At 36.6% G+C, this 20,551-nt stretch overlaps 2 protein-coding genes across 8 annotated transcripts; one reads left to right on the plus strand and one right to left on the minus strand.

Annotated features, from left to right (window-relative positions):
• Nucleotides 1-2,824: 2,824 nt before the first annotated feature.
• LOC132195871 (uncharacterized) lies at nt 2,825-11,373 on the plus strand. Of its 6 annotated transcripts, XR_009441702.1 has the most exons (12): nt 2,825-3,352; nt 3,620-3,741; nt 3,962-4,181; nt 7,075-7,146; nt 7,202-7,337; nt 7,399-7,524; nt 7,751-7,899; nt 7,953-9,541; nt 9,660-9,776; nt 9,834-9,957; nt 10,016-10,185; nt 11,157-11,373. XR_009441702.1 is itself a non-coding variant. In XM_059618143.1 (6 exons), exons 3-6 carry the CDS (start codon nt 3,984-3,986, stop codon nt 7,548-7,550), a joined length of 495 nt encoding a protein of 164 aa, XP_059474126.1. In that variant the 5' UTR covers nt 2,825-3,352; nt 3,620-3,741; nt 3,962-3,983; the 3' UTR covers nt 7,551-7,730. The 6 variants fall into 6 exon arrangements, 1 of the variants encoding a protein (XP_059474126.1); XR_009441703.1 differs by lacking the exon at nt 11,157-11,373 and having other exon boundaries at nt 9,600-9,776; nt 10,016-10,337; XR_009441699.1 differs by lacking the exon at nt 11,157-11,373 and having other exon boundaries at nt 10,016-10,337.
• On the minus strand, nt 9,707-11,393 carry LOC132195872 (uncharacterized). Of its 2 annotated transcripts, none has more exons than XM_059618147.1 (5): nt 11,251-11,393; nt 10,921-10,991; nt 10,732-10,854; nt 10,593-10,676; nt 9,707-10,538 (listed from the first exon to the last, which is right to left on the minus strand). In XM_059618147.1, the coding sequence occupies exons 2-5, from the start codon at nt 10,949-10,951 to the stop codon at nt 10,462-10,464; spliced, it is 315 nt and encodes a 104-aa protein (XP_059474130.1). In that variant the 5' UTR covers nt 10,952-10,991; nt 11,251-11,393; the 3' UTR covers nt 9,707-10,461. The 2 variants fall into 2 exon arrangements, with proteins under 2 accessions (XP_059474130.1, XP_059474129.1); XM_059618146.1 differs by lacking the exon at nt 11,251-11,393 and adding an exon at nt 11,069-11,211.
• Between the last annotated feature and the right edge of the window lie 9,158 nt (nt 11,394-20,551).

Here is a 20,551-nt window from a genome sequence, read left to right on the forward strand (position 1 = left end):
CTAATAGTTTTACTTAAAACCCAAGCTCAGAACGATGCCTGAGATGGCACCGGCCTTCACCTAGGTATACTAATAGTTTTACATAAAACCCAAGCTCAGACCTCTATGTATTATTGTGTGCAATTAAAAAAGTATTGCTTTTTTAGGGGGACAATAAATATCGCTCCAGAAAGTCCAGTCAAGAATGGGAATGGGAGGCTGGGCCTTTGTTTTGGTTGCTAAATACTTCCAATGCCAACCAATGCGATTTGAGGAAAAAAAATTTTGTTGGGGTCGCATATTCTTGAATTCCTAAGGGCTAATGAAAGAAGAGTGAAATGCATAAAATTAGTATATTGGTTTGTTTTGAATGGATTTATTTTGATAAATGGTTGATGCAGACGAACTGTACTTACGGTCAAGTTTCGCCCCCTGGGACGCGCGGAGAAGACGTGCAGGTTCAAAAGCTTAAGGAAGTTTTCACGAAAATGAATTTATTTATTTTACCATTTTACGTTACCACAGAAGGATAAAACTTAAGCCATGGCTCTAAAAATAAATAATCTTAATTAATATAACAAAATTTAGCCACTGCTCAGCGATTTTAGAGGAGTTGAATCGCAATTCAGATTTGAAGCGGTTCCCACGCTTGATATACAAAAGAGTGAAGCGACATTCAACCTGTATTTTCGGAATTTTTTTTAAATTGGTTTATTTATCAATTTCCACTTCAATTTCGAAAAAGGCATTTTCGAAATAAATTAACCGCATTAAAAGCAACTTTTTCTCTTGCTCAAATAAGTTCTTTTATTTGAAAATTAAATCCATTACACAAAATGTGACAAAAATGAGATAAAATTAAGATAAAATTGGGACAAAATGAAGACAAAAGATAAAAAGCAGGCAAAAAGTAAAGCTATAGAGATTCTCTGCTTTAATAATATGTTTTGAAACATTTCAATGAATTTGCTTTGTGCGCAACATTTTCCGGGGGCGAGGGAACTGGTTGATCACTGACTGAAATGACACAATATCCTCGGTTGCAAATACAATGCATCGTCAGCAGTGGTCAACACGACATCCGCGGACTTTGTGTTGCCAACTGTGGAAATTGTGTTTGTGACCGTCTTACTGTGGTCTGCGAGGCAATATTTATTTAACATTTAATCATCATGATAATGGTAAATAATTTCGGAAATAATTATAACTGGATTTTCTCGTGGTTTGTTCGACGCAGGCATTAATTGTTACAGAACGTGGTGCAGCATCGGTGAAACCATGTTAGAAACGAGTTGCAATTGAGGTGGATTTGCGTTGGATCTTAGTTGAAACAAGGGTGTGACGGCGTTGAGCAAACGGCAGAATTGATTTGATTTTTCTTCATATTTCTCCTAAGCACTGCCTTCGCTGGCCTGGATTTCGATCGCGAACCGAAAGCATTGCTGGAAATGCAAAGTTGCGGGGAAACCTGTGAGCGACGCAGGCAGTAATTGGTTCAGAACGTGGTGCAGCATTGGTGAAACCATGTTTGAAACGAGTTGCAATTGAGGTGGATTTGCGTTGGATCTTAGTTGCAACGAGGGTGTAACGGCGGTGAGCAAATGGCAGAATTGATTTGATTTTTCGAGGCACCGAGAAGTTGTGTTCGCGATTAAGGATTTTGTGCAAATAGCCGAGTGGTAATTTTGTGTTAAGCCGCGTGGTAAATTACCTGCTATAGCGAGGTACATTCCCTGACATTACAAGGAAATTTTCACGAAAATGAATTTATTTATTTTACCATTTTACGTTAACACAGAAGGATAAAACTTAAGCCATGGCTCTAAAAATAAATAATATTAATTAATATAACAAAATTTAGCCACTGCTCAGCGATTTTAGAGGAGTTGAATCGCAATTCAGATTTGAAGCGGGTCCCACGCTTGATATACAAAAGAGTGAAGCGACATTCAACCTGTATTTTCGGAATTTTTTTTAAATTGGTTTATTTATCAATTTCCACTTCAATTTCGAAAAAGGGATTTTCGAAATAAATTAGCCGCATTAAAAGCAACTTTTTCTCTTGCTCAAGTCCAAAATTTGCACCCGTCCAAAAAGTATCCCAGATTGATAAAAATTTTACTCACTCAAAAATGACTTAAAATGATTTCAAAACGTAAATTATTAAAAAAAAATTTCAACAATAAATAACGCCTAATTAGTATATTGGGGACGTTACAACGGGACAATAAACTTTGCAGATGCCATCGAAATTTTCTAGAAACTATGTGAATGTTTAGACCGCGATTTCTAGACCCTCTTCAAAAATTTTTATGTCGGCGGGACTTAGTAGCCTCAAGGTGGATCTCGGGGCGTAGGGGTAAAAATTCCGGTTCACAGAATGTTAAAAATAATGGCCGTTCAGGTCTTGGTTCCAGGACGTTCACCAGAAAACTTTTTTTTTTTAATTTGGACTTAAAATTTTTCATTTATTTCTTCAAATATTAAAACAAATATTTTTGCTTTTTTAAAAATAAAATAAAATTAAATTGAAATTAATTTTTTTTATTAATTTTGTATTATAAAATTTAACTTCATTATTTTAATAAAAATTTATACTTTAGCCAAGTTATATTTATTTTATTAGACTTTTCAGTCTTTAAGATTTCTTAATTAATTTTAAAAATTAAAAATTATTTTAAAATTTAATTTAATAAGATTGAATTATTTTAAATTTTCAGTCCTCTATAATTATTTTAATTTTTTTATGTAATTTTTAACTCTAAATGTTTCAATAGTATATAAATATAAGAAATACAAATAAAATAATATATACATATTTGCGTTTAGAAAAATCGAGCACGCGGTTTGTCTCAACATTGTCTCCTCGCGCGCATAGTGAAAATCCCCCTCTGTCTGCGCGCGCACAGCCAATCAAAACTCTCCTCGCCTCTGACGTCAGCCCGACGCCACTCGCTTTTCATTTGAATCTGGTGAAGTACCAGCCGTTGAAAACAACAAACAACACGCGCGATGCCGATCCTTCTGAATTTTGTGTTGTATTTCGGCATTTTATGGGTGTTTTTGACTGTGAACTGAAGAATTTTTGTGATTGTGCCACTACGCGTGTTTGAAACGTCGCCGATGTGTGAAGATTTCTGCCAACGGCAAGCCCCGGGAGCGAAACTCGGTGAAGGCCCCGAGTTTGACCGTGTTGACGACGCAGATTTGGGCCGGACTGGGCCGAAATTCAGCGCAAAGCTGTTTGAAACGTCGCCGATGTGTGAAGATTTTTGCCATCAGGAAGCCCCGGGAGCGAAACTCGGCGGAAGCTCCGCGAGTTTGTCGAATTTGACCGTTGCAACGCAGTTGGGCTGGCCGGGGCCGAAATTTGGTACAAAGTTCTTCATCTTTTTAAATTTTAAAGTTAAGATCGCTTATTGATTTTTTAAAGTCTTACTTTGAATTTAAGTTTTTTATCTATCTATTTTAATCAAAATTGTGGGTTCAATCAAATTTTCTCTTCATTGCGTGCCATAATAAAATTTTATCATAATTATAAGCACAAAGTACAGCATTTATGTAAATAGAATTCACACTAAAATATTTATCTTTACATTTCTGTATGAGAAATGAAGTAATATAGAATTTTCTGTTTCAGTTTCTTGATTAACGCAATAAACGGCGAACGGCATCATTGAGAAAACGACGCAGGCCAATCTTTGGATACTTTGGCATTCGAACTGACAATGAGAAGAGGAGTCCGATCTCCAAATTTTTAAGGTATGTACTAACTTTTGTAAGATTAAACGATGCTTAAGATTTAATTTAATAATTTAATATTTTGAAATAAATCATCTTCATTTCTAAACATTAATGCCACTCATGTTCGAAAAATACAAATCATATTTAGAAATGTTACAATGCGGCAAATAATTATAATTTTTATTTTTCAATTGCAATAAATTGAAATAAAAAATTTTAATTCGCTAAAAAATTTTAGATCCTGTTTTCGGAAAGTCTACATGGACATAAATACCGCCCTGGACAGTTGCCTGCTGGAAAAAAGCCACCTGTCAGCCTGTTCCTGGAGTAAAGATAAAGAAGAACACAATACGCACCCATTCTATCATCAAGATCAGCTACTTGAAATTGTGAAGGTCTATCAAGAGAATTAAATTATAATTTAAAGCGCCACTCCAATCATAGTCCAGACTTCACAGGTAGCAAATTTGATCCTTAGTCTTGCAAGTTGACTAAATGAGCTAGGGTTTTATGTAAAACTATTAGTATACCTAGGTGAAGGCCGGTGCCATCTCAGGCATCGGTCTGAGCTTGGGATTTAGGGAAACTATTTGTATACCTAGGTGAAGGCCGGTGCCATCTCAGGCATCGGTCTGAGCTTGGGTTTTAAGTAAAACTATTAGTTTACTTAGGTGAAGGCCGGTGCCATCTCAGGCATCGGTTTGAGCTTGGGTTTTATGTAAAACTATTAATATACCTATGTGAAGGCCGGTGCCATCTCAGGCATCGGTCTGAGCTTGGGTTTTATGTAAAACTATTAGTATACCTAGGTGAAGGCCGGTGCCATCTCAGGCATCGGTCTGAGCTTGGGTTTTATGTAAAACTATTAGTATACCTAGGTGAAGGCCGGTGCCATCTCAGGCATCGGTCTGAGCTTGGGTTTTATGTAAAACTATTAGTATACCTAGGTGAAGGCCGGTGCCATCTCAGGCATCGGTCTGAGCTTGGGTTTTATGTAAAACTATTAGTATACCTAGTTGAAGGCCAGTGCCATCTCAGGCATCGGTCTGAGCTTAGGTTTTATGGAAAACTATTAGTATACCTAGGTGAAGGCCGGTGCCATCTCAGGCATCGGTCTGAGCTTGGGTTTTATGGAAAACTATTAGTATACCTAGGTGAAGGCCGGTGCCATCTCAGGCATCGGTCTGAGCTTGGGTTTTATGTAAAACTATTAGTATACCTAGGTGAAGGCCGGTGCCATCTCAGGCATCGGTCTGAGCTTGGGTTTTATGTAAAACTATTAGTATACCTAGGTGAAGGCCGGTGCCATCTCAGGCATCGGTCTGAGCTTGGGTTTTATGTAAAACTATTAGTATACCTAGGTGAAGGCCGGTGCCATCTCAGGCATCGGTTTGAGCTTGGGTTTTATGGAAAACTATTAGTATACCTAGGTGAAGGCCGGTGCCATCTCAGGCATCGGTCTGAGCTTGGGTTTTATGTAAAACTATTAGTATACCTAGGTGAAGGCCGGTGCCATCTCAGGCATCGGTCTGAGCTTGGGTTTTATGTAAAACTATTAGTATACCTAGGTGAAGGCCGGTGCCATCTCAGGCATCGGTCTGAGCTTGGGTTTTATGTAAAACTATTAGTATACCTAGTTGAAGGCCAGTGCCATCTCAGGCATCGGTCTGAGCTTAGGTTTTATGGAAAACTATTAGTATACCTAGGTGAAGGCCGGTGCCATCTCAGGCATCGGTCTGAGCTTGGGTTTTATGGAAAACTATTAGTATACCTAGGTGAAGGCCGGTGCCATCTCAGGCATCGGTCTGAGCTTGGGTTTTATGTAAAACTATTAGTATACCTAGGTGAAGGCCGGTGCCATCTCAGGCATCGGTCTGAGCTTGGGTTTTATGTAAAACTATTAGTATACCTAGGTGAAGGCCGGTGCCATCTCAGGCATCGGTCTGAGCTTGGGTTTTATGTAAAACTATTAGTATACCTAGGTGAAGGCCGGTGCCATCTCAGGCATCGGTTTGAGCTTGGGTTTTATGGAAAACTATTAGTATACCTAGGTGAAGGCCGGTGCCATCTCAGGCATCGGTCTGAGCTTGGGTTTTATGTAAAACTATTAGTATACCTAGGTGAAGGCCGGTGCCATCTTAGGCATCGGTCTGAGCTTGGGTTTTATGTAAAACTATTAGTATACCTAGGTGAAGGCCGGTGCCATCTCAGGCATCGGTCTGAGCTTGGGTTTTATGTAAAACTATTAGTATACCTAGGTGAAGGCCGGTGCCATCTCAGGCATCGGTCTGAGCTTGGGTTTTATGTAAAACTATTAGTATACCTAGGTGAAGGTCGGTGCCATCTCAGGCCTCGGTTTGAGCTTGGGTTTTATGTAAAACTATTAGTATACCTAGGTGAATATTTTGTGAAAACGCGAGATGTGCATGCATATGAGACGCGCGAGAAGTTTGAGTTGTACGTGCCGGTCCAGACGTGTGCTATTTCGAGGCAAAATCCGCTCATTTGCTTGTCGCGCTTGTATAATAATTTGCCTGTATCTATTCGATTGGAGTTGAGATACCCTCAGTTTGTGGGCTTGTTAAAAAAATTTGTTAGTTTTCACAAGTTCTACACTGAGGAGGAGTATGTAAATTACAAAAATAACTTGTAAATATGTAAAACTTCTTTTTTTCCCTGCTGTGTATATCATTTGACAAAATTGTAAATGGGTGGGTCGCACGGGAGATATTACATGTGATTACATTCCATAATGCAATAAAGCTGCAATAATAATAAGGCCGGTGCCATCTCAGGCATCGGTCTGAGCATGGGTTTTATGTAAAACTATTTGTATACCTATAGTTGAAGGTCGGTGCCATCTCAGGCATCGGTCTGAGCTTGGGTTTAAATAAAAACTATTAGTATACCTAGGTGAAGGCCGGTGCCAACTCAGGCATCGGTCTAAGCTTGGGTTTTATCTAAAACTATTAGTATACTTAAGTGAAGGCCGGTGCCATCTCAGGCATCGGTCTGAGCTTGGGTTTTATGTAAAACTATTAGTATACCTAGGTGAAGGCCGGTGCCATCTCAGGCATTGGTCTGAGCTTGGGTTTTATGTAAAACTATTAGTATACCTAGGTGAAGGCCGGTGGCATCTCAGGATTTATATTTCCTCATTTTGATATATTTTGTTGGAATCAGGGCTTCATTAAATTACCTTAAAAAGTGTAGTTTTGTTAAGTTAAATTATTCGATATGTGAAAGTTTTTCACAGACATATTGAATTGAAGAGAGAATAAAGAAATAGATAGACTCCAGTTTGCTGACTGATAAGTGGCCGAAGGTCAAATTTAAATTTGATCATTTCAGCATCCAACAGACATGAGGCTTGAGCATGCCGAAGGAAGCCACATTCCTCAAGGCACTCAGCACAAGGAGCAAGTTACTAATTTCCTGCACCTTGTTGTTGAAGTAGACTAATTAATTTTTTTTCCAGCTTCTTCTTTGTTTCGCTGATGGAATTTTGCCACCGTCAAACTGCGGCAGCCTCAGTCTTGCTGGATGCTGCAATGTGAAGGAAGGGACCCACTCATTCAGTCCGCACCACCTGGCTCTTTGCCTTGACTGGCCAGGTAAGTAATTAATTTTTACCCTGCTCTTGCAAGTCGATTTATTTTATATATTCTTTTTCAGGGCCAATCAAAGCATACTGCCGTATGGTGCCGACTGAATTTGTTTCTCATGCAGCATCCAACAGATGTGAGGCTGCAGCAAGCCGACGGAGGCAAAATTCCTCAAGGCACTCAACAAAAGCAGCAGGTAAATACTTTCCACAGTGTTGTTGAAGTCAACTAATTTCATTTTTTCTTATTTTCATCAGCTTTTTAACATTAATTCTAATGGGGCACAGAATAATGTTGTCCAATCCACCTCTAATATCCATATTCAGGCGACTTTCCAGACTTACATTTCCTTTATTATTGAAACTAAATCAGCAAACTTGAGTATTTAATCTATTTATTTATTTATCTTTTTTTATTTTCAGGTGCCCCTTTGTGCCTCATTTGTCGACTTTTGGCTCCGTCGTCGACTTTCTCAATCACCAGCAGTTTATTGTATGGGAGCAAAAGAGGATGGAAGCCCTGAATCAGAGTATCAGACAGCGCAACTCCACCCACAGTCCAGACTTCACAGGTAGCAAATTTGATCCCTAGTCTTGCAAGTTGACTGAATTTTTTCATTTTCAGGTGCCCTTGTGTGTCGGTTGTCGACTTTTGTCTCCGTCGACTTTCTCCAATCAGCAGCTTGTCTGGGAGCATAATTAATAAACATAACTAACTGTTTCACAATTGAGACTTTTTTAAATGATTTATGTAAATATATATACAATACAAATACATGTAAGGGGGAACAAAATTGTACTGTGGTGTCTTTTTCAAGAAACTACTCATGGCAAATAAGGCAACTCTCTGCCACCTATTGAGCAATTATGCAAATTTCACGGTCACGAACACAACTTCCGCAGTTGGCAACACAAAGTCCGCGGATGTTCGGTTGACTACCGAAAATGCATTGTTTAAGCCAAAATTAAGACAAAACTGTGGTACAAATGAGATAAATACGACATTGAAGAGTCATTAAAGAGTTACAAAATATTAAGCTGTCTTTTGTGTTGTGAAAATTTTGCCTCTGTATCCTACTCACGATGTGACACAGCACGAGAAAATCCAAAGTTACAATTATTTCAGAAATTATTAAGCATAATCATGATGATTAAATGTTAAATAAATATTGCCTCGCCTGACCACAGTAAAAGATTTCACGGTCACAAACACAATTTCCACAGTTGGCAACACAAAGTCCGCGGATGTTGTGTTGACCACTGCTGACGATGTATTGTATTTGCAACCGAGGATATTTTGTCATTTCGGTCAGCGATCAACCAGTTCCCTCGCCCCCGGAAAATGTTGAGCACAAAGCAAATTCATTGAAATGTTTCAGAACATATTATTAAAGCAGAGAATCTCTAGATATACTTTTTGCCTGCTTTTTATCTTTTGCCTTCATTTTGTCCCAATTTTATCTTAATTTTATCTCATTTTTGTCACATTTTGTGTAATTGAATTAATTTTAAAATAAAAGATCTTCTTTGAGCAAGAGAAAAAGTTGCTTTTAATGCGGTTAATTTAATTCGAAAATCCCTTTTTCGAAATTGAAGTGGAAATTGATAACTAAACCAATTTAAAAAAAAATCCGCAAATACAGGTTGAATGTCGCTTCACTCTTTTGTATATCAAGCGTGGGAACCGCTTCAAATCTGAATTGAGAGTCAACTCCTCTAAAATCGCTGAGCAGTGGCTAAATTTAAATATAATAATTAATATGTTTTATTTTTAGAGCCATGGCTTAAGTTTTATCCTTCTGTGTTAATGTAAAATGGTAAAATAAATAAATTCATTTTCGTGAAATTTTCCTTTAGCTTTTGAACCTGCACGTCTTCTCCGCGCGTTCCAGGGGGCGAAACTTGACCGTAAGTTCAGTTCATCTGCATCAACCATTTATCAAAAGAAATCCGTTCAAAACAAACCAAAACAATAATTTTATGCATTTTCACACTTCTTTCATTAGCCCTTAGGAATTCAAGAATCTGCGACACTAACAAATTTTTTTTCCTCAAATCGCGTTGGTTGGCATTGGAAGAGTTTAGCATCCAAAACAAAGGCCCGGCCTCCCATTCCCATTCTGGACTTTCTGGAGCGATATTTTTTGTCCCCCTAAAAAAGCAATACTTTTTTTATTGCACACAATAATACATAGAGTCGTTAATTCCACTACTGTAAGGAATTGGAACAATTTGTGCTCACGTTCATGATTTTCAATTTGTTAACGTTTAGGAATTGAGGGCGGCTTTCTCTTTGATCAAACCACACTGACGTATTGACTTTATTTTTCAGCACTGGATATCCTCATTTTTATGAAATGCTGGTCGTATTTCTATTATTTGACACCTGGACGTAGTAAAAGACTCTTGAGAACTGCCTGAATAACCAATAAACACCCTCCTTCCGCAGGTATGTCATTTTCACCTTTGTTGTTGCATGTCGAATGACATTTACACAATTTTTCAGAGCTGACTTATCTGCCCATTTTTGTGAAATGCTGCTCCTATTTTGAAAAGGTGACACCTGGAAGACATATAAGACCCTTGTCTTGAGAACTGCCTTAACAACCAACCACAACCTTCCTTGCACAGTTGAGTCATTTGTACCTTACGTTTTCTATCAACTGACATTTACTTCATTTTTTTCAGGCCTGACATCTGAGGTGCGACCATGCTGCTTTTCAATCAGCCCAACTTCCTCGTCGTATGATGTTGCATATTGAAACTCATTTATCAAAATTGATGTTGACCTGTCTTGGGAAGGGGACAATGTTTATAACTTACAAAGTGTCTTATTAGTACTCTCCAGCCCCTAAAAAGTAGGTGTACTTATTATTATTTATTTTTCTCGGTCAATACAAAAAATTTAAATTGGAGAAATTGCCTTTATAATCAGATATATTGATTCAGTGTTATAGTTTCAAACATTAAAAACCCAAATATATAAATTTTGTTTCTTTATTCATGAAAACCCGAGCATTTGAGATTAGAAACACTAGACCAAAAAAAATTTCAACGAAAGCACCCACCAAAACCTCTTCAGTCGTGTAATGTCAGAAAAAATTAGAAATTTTCATTTTCTTTTTTAAAAAATTTTATTTCGGTTGATCCTCTTCAGACTCTGTGAAATACATCAGCTCAAATTCTTCATCAGACTCTGAAGTCAAAGGTCCTAAAAAGTTCAAAGGTGGTTTTTTTATACAATATATATAAATTTTTCAAAAACCTCTTTGCTTCTCTTTCGCTACCCATCCATCATAATTGAGCTTAGGACGGGAATTTCCTGTTGGCTCCCCATTTTGTGTCTCATCTGCGAATGACTTAACATATTCAGACACAAGAATTTGACTGATTTTAAAACTGACCAGTAACCTTGCTCCCAGATATTTTTGGCTTCTTCTCAGGGACCTCAGGCATGTGCTTAGGCTTCTTGTTAGACACCTTTTCGTTGTACTGAAGCCTTTGAATAGGCTTTCGAGCCCTGTGGCCTGTAAAGATTTTAATATAAAAGATGAAGCTAAAGAGACGACGAGATTTATATCTTGCAAACTCACTTCGCCTGGGTATTTCGGAGTAGTCCTCCATTGGCAATGCTATTTTGGATTATTGGAGACGTTTTGACAATCTGAAAGAATTATTGAATAGCACATAAGGTGGCTAGCAAGGAAGCACCATAACTGTTTATGGAATAATATATTATACCTAGATTGAGTTATTCTACGGGAATCGTTAAAATTCAAATCTTCTTTCAATTAATTTAGAAATTGTAGTTGTATTTGTTTATTTTTAGGCCGGGGTCGATTGGTCTATGGATGCTATGACGTCAACAAGCCACCATAGTGAAACTAGGAACTGTAAAAGCATGGTGAATACAAGCTACTCGCCTATTGGTGCACCGTGAACTTTTCTCACGTTCCCCGTTTTATGCTTATTTCATATTGCACAACTTCCGCAGTGGCGACGCAATCGCGAACACAACTTCCGCAACCTCTCGGAGCCTCGTAGTAACAGGTAAGGTATCTCGCAATAACCGGTAACTTACCACGCGGCTGAACACAAAATCCTTAATCGCGAACACAACTTCTCGGTGCCTCGCAGTATCAGGGAAGGTACCTCGCAATAACAGTTAACTTACCACGCGGCTTAACACAAAATCCTTAATCGCGAACACAACTTCTCGGTGCCTCGCAGTATCAGGTAAAGTACCTCGCAATAACAGGTACCTTACCACGCGGCTGAACACAAAATTCTTAATCGCGAACACAACTTCTCGGTGCCTCGCAGTATTAGGTAATGTACCTCGCAATAACCGGTAACTTACCACGCGGCTGGACACAAAATCCTCAATCGCGAACACAACTTCTCGGTGCCTCGCAGTATCAGGGAAGGTTCCTCGCAATAACCGGTAACTTACCACGCGGCTTCACACTAAATCTTTAATCGCGAACTTCTCGATGCCTCGCAGTATCAGGTAAGGTACCTCGCAATAACAGGTAACTTACCACGCGGCTTAAAACAAAATCCTTAATCGCGAACACAACTTCTCGGTGCCTCGCAGTATCAGGGAAGGTACCTCGCAATAACAGGTAACTTACCACGCGGCTTAAAACAAAATCCTTAATCGCGAACACAACTTCTCGGTGCCTCGCAGTATCAGGGAAGGTACCTCGCAATAACAGGTAACTTACCACGCGGCTGAACACAAAATCCTTAATCGCGAACACAACTTCTCGGTGCCTCGCAGTATCAGGGAAGGTACCTCGCAATAACAGGTAACTTACCACGCGGCTGAACACAAAATCCTTAATCGCGAACACAACTTCTCGGTGCCTCGCAGTATCAGGGAAAGTACCTCGCAATAACAGGTAACTTACCACGCGGCTGAACACAAAATCCTTAATCGCGAACACAACTTCTCGGTGCCTCGCAGTATCAGGGAAGGTACCTCGCAATAACAGGTAACTTACCACGCGGCTGAACACAAAATCCTTAGTCACGAACACAACTTCTCGGTGCCTCGCAGTATCAGGGAAGGTACCTCTCAATAACAGGTAACTTACCACGCGGCTGAACACAAAATCCTTAATCGCGAACACAACTTCTCGGTGCCTCGCAGTATCAGGGAAGGTACCTCGCAATAACAGGTAACTTACCACGCGGCTGAACACAAAATCCTTAATCGCGAACACAACTTCCGCAACTATCGCGAACACAACTTCCGCGACTTTTCCGTGCCTCGCATAAACAGGGAATGGGCCAAGCTGATTAACTATTAACGTAACTATTATGGGGTATACTCTATGCAGGAGTCGGTGCTTCATATTCCCTCAGTGCAATTGTTATTGTCAAATGACCACCAGATGGCTACACGATCGACCAAGCATGAAAACTTAACAAAATTTATCACGTTTTAGTGATATTTAAGTGGTGGGGACCACCTACCAATAAGAGGTTCCTACCTCCCAATAAAAGGCTGGCTACGCGTTATACAGTATGGCATTCTAAAACAAGTTGCCAAGAAAACTATAAGTATCATACTCTCTCGTTGTGTTATTTGTGCATTTTCATACAATTTTTCATTTTGTTGTTCATCAAAATTTTGATCGGTATTTTCAAATTCACAAGACTGTTCCGTTTCGCTTTCAAATTCCAATTCATCCTCAGAGCTTGAATAATTTTGTGTCTCAGTTACCTCTTCTTCGTCTTCACTATCATAATTGCATGGTTCAAGTTCTTCGCCATCCTCATAAAGGTGTTGGTTGTACAAATCAATTTCATCCACAAAGATCTCTGAAATGAGATGGAAAAATAAATTTTATTATTTCAGATATAAATAAAAAACAAAATTTATTTTTAGAATATCATATATCATTACATAAATTAAATGACTTAAGTATTTCAACAAAATATTAATTAAAGTTGATCATATAGAAAAAAAATCAAATTAAATCATGCAATAAACTTAAAATTAAAGCATTCAATGTAGTTAATCTGACTCCCCATATAACTTACAAAGACTAGCAGATACAGTGAAAAGCAGGAAAATTTATTTGCGCTTGATAGACGCATTTTTGAACGAGGAATTAAGTTTGCACCACAGCGCGCCGAGCGACAGAGCATGGGGCGATCAAGTAGGAGACAGCACGAAAAAATATTAATCGCGATTAAAAGCAGCAGCGCGATAAACACAATTTTTGTCCCTTTGCCAAAAAATTAATTTTTCAAAAAAAAAAAAAAAAAAAACTTGAAACATGTCAAGCTTACAAAAATCAAAGGTAGCTTAAGAAAAATTGAAAAAAAATATCATCGGGTACTTTAAAAAATTCTTTAAATGGACTACAGTTTCAATATGATCAAATTAAATATTATTTTCTTCATAACTTGGTTTTGCTTACATACGTATGAAAATATATAAACCAATGATTTTAAAAAAGAAAATTTTGTTCTACTTCTGATGTTTTTAAGAGTTTGTGTTTTACAACACAAACAAAGCACTGCTCTAATTAGAACAGAAAAAAACACACGCACACTAACTACTATCTGAGAATTCTTATGATGTGTTTCACCGCTTAAATCCAAATAAAAAAATAAAATTATAACATTTATTTATGATAAGATTAAATTGTAAACTATATATTTTTTAATAATAAATAATTTAAATATTAATTGCAAAACTTCAACTGACCATTTTGTAATATGCAGTTTAAATACTAAGAAGTTATCATTAATAGTCAATTATGAAATCACGCACACAATCTGCTATGTTCAATTTTTTTAGAGATTTCAAGACGATAATTTCATATATTTGTGCATATTAACATAACGTCTAAGATGTGCTTTATAATTACGCTAGTGAAACAAGAAACAAACTTATACAAATTCATCTCTAGCTTTTAAGCATCGCGACTTAGTGTTAACGCAGTCCCTAACACGATAAAAAAATATTACATATTATTCCGTCCTGCAAAAATTTCAACCACAATCTTCTCTCTGCTATGAATGACAATCTCTGTTATAAAAAATAGAATAAAATGTTTCTATAGAGTTTTTTTCTTAAGATTACACAATTTTACGCATATTGTAATATTTTTCTTGCTAATTTTATAATACAGAATATTTAAATTTAAATGCTTATTTTATTTTCGCGTTCCCAGGTTATACCTGGTCGCGCGCGTTGGCGGCGTCGAATTCATTGATGGTGCATTATTGGTTTTATTGCAGCGTGCACGACTTATGCGCCCGTCACGGCTGATTTCCTTACACGCCGCGTCGGTTTCTTGGTGGAGATGCTGCGGCGCCCTGTTGTATTCTTCTTTATGTGGTTGCTGAAATGAAGGGTCGCTCTTTGCTTGAAATATTTCTTTTTCAATCTCACGCACCAAATTTTTCCGCATAAATTAAAGAAAGTGAGAATTGGCTGGCTAATTGTGTTCACGAACGCCAGCATTGCCATGCTGTTGCCAGTAGAACCTTTGTTAAAAAATCCTATAAAATTGATTGCAGCAATAAATTTTACAAAAAAAAAAATGTTAAAAATGTTAAGTTGTTCAATGTTATTGGACAAATAAAGCGCGACTCGACTAAGTGAGTGAAAGAGCAAAAAAGTGCACTTAATTTTTTATTTCTTTTCTCTCTCTTGTAAGCAATGTTATTTATAATATTGATAATTAATGGATGATGTATGTGGGCAGAGAATACCCGGTGATATACACAATTTGCAACCAAAGTGATTCATTTTGAGTCAAACTGGAATAAGAAAATTGCGTCGGACAGAATGGCATAATGTTGGCGTTTTCGAGTCTTATTCTCTGTAATTTATGGGGAAAATTGGTGCGTGAGAATGAAAAAGAAATATTTCAGGGAGAGAGCGACCCTTCATTTCAGCAACCACAGAAAGAAGAATACAACAGGGCGCTGCATCATCTCCACCAAGAAACCGACGCGGCGTGTAAGGAAATCAGCCGTGACGGGCGCATAAGTCGTGCACGCTGGGTGCAATAAAACCAATAATGCACCATCAATGAATTCGACGCCGCCAACGCGTGCGACCAGGTATAACCTGGGAGCGCAAAAATAAAACATGCAAGGCACCCTCCTTCCACTAAATAATAAAACAATCCATTCAAATTTTAAATTTTTCCCATGAGTAATTAGAGGTCAATTACATATTCCACATTTTTTTGTCAGTTTTTTTTAATATGCTTGGAAATATTATTCTTAAAATTGAATTTATTCCAATAATCTGTATTATAAAATTAACGGGTGCAACATTGCAATTTACATAAACAATTTTTTAATCATATTTGTTATTAATATTTATTCTTCTTTGTAATTTTTCTAAATGCAGGCAAAATTGGTTAAACGTCAGCTTATTTATTTTCGACACCTCGTGAATTAGGGTTGCCATATTTTTTTGCCAACCGCCGATAAAAATTCTTTGGCGTATATTAATTGGTTCACCAATGGAAATTAGGAAAAAAACTAAACTCCTTGTCTCCGTGAATTCTTACCAGTCAAAAATATTGAAGTCTAAGAGCCTTTATAAGCTGCTAAACATCTCCCATGGGCCTCTTGGCTGAGGTGTTGCTTATTCTTTACAAAATAAGTTCCGCGGCGAGTCGTAAACATATCAATTGGTCACCCTTTGGTGGTCCTCTTCCAAGAAAAAATCTCTCCTTGTCACTACTTTTCTTTGAATTTTCCCAACATCCTCTTTACCTGGCTTGTTAGTTTGTGGATGCATTGTGCTTTCAGCTTTCAGCATTGAAATATATACGTGAGGGGGTGAGGGGTGTAAATTCAAGCTGCTCGCGCGCGCATCCACGTGGAAACGAAACATGCTGGAGCCAGAAAAAGCTCCTGAAAATAATAATCTGACCTGTCGCCAACTCTAGGGGTCTAAGATGGGTTTCTTTTTCTTTTGTCACTCATTCCTGGCAAACGCGTTCGCGAGAGTCTACTCTTAAATTTTCAGGTTAAAAAATCTCCTTAACAGCAGCTTTCCAACTACGTGTTGGCCGACCCTTAGTCCAAAAAGGAAGGAAAAAATTTATCTAAAGAGGCACATCACAAATGTATGAGATTGAACGCACCCATTTCCATTTCTTACGTCTGATATTTAATTTAGAAAAATGTTTAAAACACTTGAATCACATATTATACAAAATAAACACGCATCATGCACTTCCTTTAACCATGCATAAATTAAAGATAAAACTCACCATCAGGAGGTAATTCGGGATGAAAAAACTCTGCAACATCCCCACAATCTGGTTTCTGGATGTCTGTAAAAAAAATATTTATTATTTACAAATTAGGTAGATTATTTTAAAACTATTAAAAACAAAATATCAAGTCAAAAAATTATGTAATATACAATAAATCAAAAATCCATAAATTTAATTTTAATTTCAATTAAATTTCATTAAAAAGCGTTACATCTTCTTCAAAATAAATTAAAATCACTTATTAAAATTAAAAATTAACTCTCCTTTATTTAAAAAAATACCAGCTATATTATAGCATACAATTCTAAAATGAAAAGAAACAATACATGAAAGGATGTTATAGAGTATTTACCTTGGTTGAAGTTGATTTGTTGATCATTATCGTTGACTTTCGAGGATGATGCTTCTATGTTTTTTGTCTTACTTTGCAAATAAACATCCAGATCCTCTTCAGACAGAATGCCTTTTGCCAAAAGCGACAAAATATTTTGTTTCTCCAATTTTCTCTTCTTTGCGTAACTAGCGCTCATGTTTAAAGGTTTGTTGTAAAAATTTGTTGTGAACTCGACAGCAACGAAGAGCCGTCTGCTGTCGCTGTCCCTTCGTGATGCTCCTCCAAAACCACGCATGCAGTGCGTGGAGGAGGAGACTACGGTTATTTGTGCAGGCAATACAACGCATTTTTAGCTACATGCAAGCGGGTGGTACAATACAGCTTTTGTCTGCTGTGGCTACTGGCGATGTAATTTTTAAAGTTCATTTTAATATTTGTTTGAAGAAGTTGACACTCGAGGAGATGATCGTGGAAATGAAGCGATCGGGCTTTTCCTCGTTGCAGAAAATTGTTTTTATTCTATTTCTATTTATTTATTTATTTCTATTTATATTTTATTGAGCCATTTGTTTTTGAATAAAAATAATTTTCTGCAACGAGGAAAAGCCCGATCGCTTCATTCATTTTAATAATTTGAAATGAAATTAACAATTTATATTATTTGTAAAATTATCTCTGGGGTCTTTCAATCTTTTATTTAAAACACTTAGATTGATCAACATTGTTTTCTAATAATCATAGTAAAAATGCTCTGGCTGACAACTTCTGCAGGTTGCACGACAGAAAGAAACACTTTTGAAAGGCTCGTCGTTTAAATGAACGCAGGCTTTTTTCCTTTCTCGGCCTCTCTCGTCAGCTGCAATTCGATTCTCTGTTTTGATTAGATAAAATGCGGTTCGGCTCTCATTTATAAAATCCGATAAAATCAATACAACTTCTTTGTGGAGCTGAGCAGAATCAATTTTATAACTTCGACATTGGTCAATTATCTAGTGCAGTGTGAGTTTAAGTCCTAATTAAAATAATTTTGATTGCTCTAAACCATTAATTTTTAAAAAATTCGTTAGTCGTTTATCAAATTTAAAATATTTAAATTGTCAATCAATTTGAATGTCAAAACAAGTAAATAAATATAGCGCTGTTGGATCCCCTGGAATAATTATAAAATATTTAACAAATATGCAAATTTCTTGCAAATGTGACGTATACATTTTCAAATAGCATGACGTGATATTTGAAATTAAAAATTTTATATAAATTAAATATATAAGACTTGATATACTCTTGAAATTCATTTTGTTTCATTTTTATTAAATTTTTTTGATTAGCATAAAATCTTAAAATTTAATTTATGGAAGTTCCCGATAAATTTATCAAAAAACTTTTGATACAAAAGTTGATGGCAAAAAGAAAATTGAACCCCTTTTTAAAAAATGATCATTTTATTTTAATTAGGAGGAAAGTTATAAAAATTTGAATTCTCTCTTCCAAGTGATCTAAAATCTCGGCTTCACTCTGCCATAAGCGTGCGCCTGCTTTTTCGCGCCGCTAGAATTGGGCGAGCCAAATGTATTAATCGCTGATTTCTCATCTTCCATTAAAGCAGTGAGCTCCAAAGTTTGTTGGATTTTTTCATTTTTGCCCTATTAACGTACACAAATTTTTTGAAAAAATTTGATGCCAATGCGAGTGAGTTATTGAGAAAAAACTTAAAAATTAGCACATATAGCCGAATTTTGCCCTTTCTCTTCTAAAATTTTTTTTTTATTAATTACCAGAAATTCAGCACATATTTACGCACAAAATCCTGTTGCAAAGCAATAAGTAACTCTTTTTGTTTTTTCAATATTAAATTCAAAGTGAGAAAAAACGCGTCGAAAATGGGAAGCTATTGAGCGTGTTATTAAGAAAACCGCTAGTCAGAATTTCAGAAACTAAACATATTCCATTCTAGCATAATAGCCTTTAGAACGTGAAAAACTTTTTCTCAAAATTTATCAAAAATTGATATTTTTTTTTAATTTTAATGACACCTTAAAAATTAAAAAAATTTGAGAAAAGCAGGCAAAGTAAAGCTATTTATTTAGAATTTAATGATGCAAGTCTCAAAATTCTGCTGTGTTTAGAAAAATTGCAAATAATTATAAACTGATATGGATTTTTACAGCAATCAGCTCATGATTCCACAAACCGCAGGAGAGACGAAAAAGATTTTTCTTCCTTTTACTGCCTCTCCTGAAGAGCTTTTTCGCTCAGCGCAGAAACCCTCTGGCTATTTTTATTATTGTGTGCGTGCGCCTGTGTGAATCATCGGCTATATTTCTGGCTCGCGCCTCGCTCACAACCTCCCCTTGGAGGAAGAAATAGGTCGCAAACAATAAATTTGACAGGGTTGAATGAGCTGTGTGGCCGCCTACGCTCAGGCACAACAAAATTAGATTTCTCATTCAGGGACAAATCGAATACAAATACAAATTTTGATAAATTCATTTTTATATTTTAATCTTTATTTACCACGGGAGAGAAAATCCGATGAGACAATTTATAGCGATTTATAGTATTATTATTATTGTTGTTATTTATTTGTCCAATTGTTAGTGTATCTAGAGTCCTTCGGTGATTTTTAACTCTACCAATTTTTGAAAATGCAATGTGCATTAGAATTTAATGTAATTCACAATAAAGTAATTAATAGGCCTCAGCTTTTTAATTTGAGTGAAATTGAAATCAACCTCTTTTTCTTAATAAAAAATATCAACATGCATAATGTTTTTATGGTTTTTATTTTGTGTTCAAGGGTTGCTTCATGTGCTTTAAGTCGACTCTTACTCATAGTGGTTTTATGATTAACTGAACTGTTCGATCTGTTTCTCATATAGCCACTCCTAGCAAAAACAACATCATGTTACACGCTCTACATTTCTTAATTAAATTTTATTAAAGCAAGCTACTTTTCAGTTTTTGAAATCATTTTATTTTGTCAGAACAGAGGAAGCGAAAACGTGTTTTTGAACGTCTGATTAGGTCGGAGATAAAATTATATTTTATTTTTATTATAATTATTTTTTTCAGAGCAGAGTTTATTTCTATTTTTCTGGTGGATTTTGCACACGGCGGACGCTGATAGCTTTGGGTGCATGTTGGTTTTTGGATAGGTTTATTGCTCTTTTGTGCATTTATTATATGTTCCGACGGCTCTCTTTTTTTCTCTACAGGCCGCTGCGAGGAATTTTTCTTCCTCGCGGCAAGACCACTTGGATTTTTCCCCAGAAATTATTCACGGCCGTCTTGATGGACTGGCACCTACATGTGCAAAAAAATTTCTAAAACCTTGCAATCACAGTGATAACGTGATAAGCTCCGGCCACTGCGCAGAGCAAATAATTTAACCAACAGAAATGCAGAAAAATAATACAAATGCATGACGAAAAAAATATGATTGCTCATATTGCTAAAAACACGCGTTATCTCTATATTCCAATCAATATCAAAAGGATATAATTTATATTAAATGGAAAAATTATTTTCTTTTAACAATTGGTTATATATGGTCTTTATTGAAAACTCAATTGAGTACAACTTTCAACTTACATCTTAGAAGGTTAAAATTAAGATTCACAATTT

Source organism: Neocloeon triangulifer, unplaced genomic scaffold (assembly GCF_031216515.1).
Source record: "Neocloeon triangulifer isolate White Clay Creek 2 clone unplaced genomic scaffold, ASM3121651v1 ptg000011l, whole genome shotgun sequence".
In the NCBI taxonomy this organism is placed as follows: Eukaryota; Metazoa; Arthropoda; class Insecta; order Ephemeroptera; family Baetidae; genus Neocloeon; species Neocloeon triangulifer.

What these genes read in the sequence shown, in the direction of transcription:
- LOC132195871 (XM_059618143.1), top strand. Translation starts at nt 3,984, where the DNA reads ATGGACATAAATACCGCCCTGGACAGTTGCCTGCTGGAAAAAAGCCAC. An exon ending in AGCTACTTGAAATTGTGAAG is followed by an intron (nt 4,119 to 7,074) that starts GTCTATCAAGAG and finishes TGATCATTTCAG; the next exon opens with CATCCAACAGACATGAGGCT. An exon ending in GCACTCAGCACAAGGAGCAA is followed by an intron (nt 7,147 to 7,201) that starts GTTACTAATTTC and finishes TTTTTTTTCCAG; the next exon opens with CTTCTTCTTTGTTTCGCTGA.
- LOC132195872 (XM_059618147.1), bottom strand. Translation starts at nt 10,951, where the DNA reads ATGGAGGACTACTCCGAAATACCCAGGCGAA. An exon ending in ATCTGGGAGCAAGGTTACTG is followed by an intron (nt 10,677 to 10,731) that starts GTCAGTTTTAAA and finishes AGTCATTCGCAG; the next exon opens with ATGAGACACAAAATGGGGAG. An exon ending in AGCGAAAGAGAAGCAAAGAG is followed by an intron (nt 10,539 to 10,592) that starts GTTTTTGAAAAA and finishes TGAACTTTTTAG; the next exon opens with GACCTTTGACTTCAGAGTCT.